Source organism: Octopus bimaculoides, chromosome 26, assembly GCF_001194135.2.
Source record: "Octopus bimaculoides isolate UCB-OBI-ISO-001 chromosome 26, ASM119413v2, whole genome shotgun sequence".
Lineage (NCBI taxonomy): Eukaryota > Metazoa > Mollusca > Cephalopoda > Octopoda > Octopodidae > Octopus > Octopus bimaculoides.
Genome location: NC_069006.1, coordinates 2,746,875 through 2,748,758, shown reverse-complemented (window position 1 = coordinate 2,748,758; position 1,884 = coordinate 2,746,875). Strand labels below are relative to the sequence as shown.

At 38.8% G+C, this 1,884-nt stretch overlaps 2 protein-coding genes across 7 annotated transcripts in view; one reads left to right on the top strand and one right to left on the bottom strand.

The window, feature by feature from the left end:
* LOC106868831 (cytochrome P450 3A7) overlaps positions 1-1,884 on the bottom strand; it is a 388,137-nt gene that overhangs the window by 76,498 nt on the left and 309,755 nt on the right. The window lies entirely within an intron of this gene.
* LOC106868827 (cytochrome P450 3A31-like) overlaps positions 1-1,884 on the top strand; it is a 90,100-nt gene that overhangs the window by 20,272 nt on the left and 67,944 nt on the right. For 5 of the 6 annotated variants that reach the window (XM_052976962.1, XM_052976963.1, XM_014914255.2 and 2 more), the window contains one exon: positions 736-824. The exons of the other annotated variant lie outside the window; for it this stretch is intronic. In XM_052976962.1, the coding sequence (XP_052832922.1) occupies positions 736-824 (89 nt within the window). The remainder of the gene's footprint in view (positions 1-735; positions 825-1,884) is intronic. 6 annotated transcript variants of the gene reach the window in all.

Here is a 1,884-nt window from a genome sequence, read left to right as displayed (position 1 = left end):
ATACATATATATTTGAAGAAAAGCAACAAAAATATATTAGGTTATTGCAGTACGTACGTTTCGTACAAACTTCATTTATTCATGTAGTGAGAACACTACATAAAATGTGCAATGAAAATGTACTCCTCAGCTGCATAATGGAATTTCATTTTAGAAAGTCATTTTGTAGATGTGTGCAAAAAACAAGAGTAAGAGAAGAAGAAATACCATCTTGACTGGGCTGTCATTCAACAGTCTAGTTTATAGAAAATATAAGGGATAACCATGGAAAGGATGTCTACCAGCACAGGTCTAGTGATTTAGAGCTGCCCTGGGGTTAATATAAACCCAAGTATCAAACTCTCAACAAACCGTCATTGTTGTTTAATACTTTGTATTAGAGGAAAGAGTTATACACATAGACCTCGTAGGCCCTGATTTGCGGACTGTAAATGACAAAGCATGGATAGATAGATAACAGAGGAATGACATTCTGTATTAGGAAGCTTTGAATTTAGTTCGTTAGTGTTGGGCCTGTCAGGGTTGTTTAAAGTGAGTATCGGACAGGCAAGAGTCCAGTTGAACAAATCTGAGAATCAGAGACAATGTAGATGTGATAGGAAATTAAGAGCAAGAAGACTGCGTGGCCTTGAGTCAAAGGTTGACGTGTTTGTTCAAATGACATCTGAGATATTGATAATAGAATATTTATTCTTACTTAGATTGTTTTCTAAATATCCGTTCTCTTTTTTGTAGATGAACACAATGATCCAAACATGTGCTGACACGTTGATGGAAAACATAGGGAAGATGGCAGAAAGTGGAACAGGCAAAGAAATTAAAAAGTATGTAAGAATATTCAACCATTCTTTTGAATTCTGAATTTCTTTCATCTTTAAAGGAAAAGAAGTTAGTAAGCTGACAAGCTTATGGCCGTGAAGTCCAGCGACTACACCTTGCTTCTGCCATGGACGAGATTAAGTAAGGACAATCACGCCCAACTTCTTCACAACATCCTTCCATCTTTTCTCGTATATACTTCGCGACGGTTGTCTCCTCTCCAGCCCTATCTTGCTCTTCAGATGATATCTGAAGTAAAATAGTAGGCCAGAGCCGGAGACGAAAGATCTTGTCACGAGTCCCTGCATTCTGGTTTTCCATACACACTCTTTCAACACTGAGACCGTACACCTAAAACATGCCTCACCTTCTTTTGATAGTTCGGTTGGCGGAACAATTTTTATCACAGACTCAGCCCATAACTTTCCTCTTCCCAGATGCGACACACGCGTTCCACGTAAATTATCAAGTTCGGAAGCTCCGGGCACTGAACAAGAGCGTGCAAGGCAGTTTAACCATTCTGTCCGCACCTGATAAAGCATATAACTTTATATATAATTCAGCCAAGAAATTGACTGATTTGTGCTTGTAGATCGCCCGATCGAGAAAAACGTCGGAGTAATGGCGCTAAGCAGTGTTTACGTATAATCACAGTTTAGGTTAGTTGAAATATGTATGTCACATATTTCACCTGCTAAAGGCAAATACACTGCAGTTACCGTGGAGAAAAAATCTCTCTTGTGGTTAAAATTTGTTAAAACACCCCATTCGTTCAGTGTTGCCCTCTCTCGTGAATCTAATACATCGATATTTCGTGTTTATTGACTCTCGTCGATCAGATGTACCTAAGAGGGGCAACCTCAAATAAACTCGAAACATCGATGCCTCAGATTCCCGAGAGAGGGCGACACTGAACGAACGGAGTGTTTTTAGACCTTTTCACCACAAGAGACAGTTTTTCTCCACGGTAGCTGCAGTGTTTTGCTTTTAGCAGTTGAATTATGCGACAAACATATTTCAACTAACCTACATTGTGATTATATATATATATATATACACAGATAT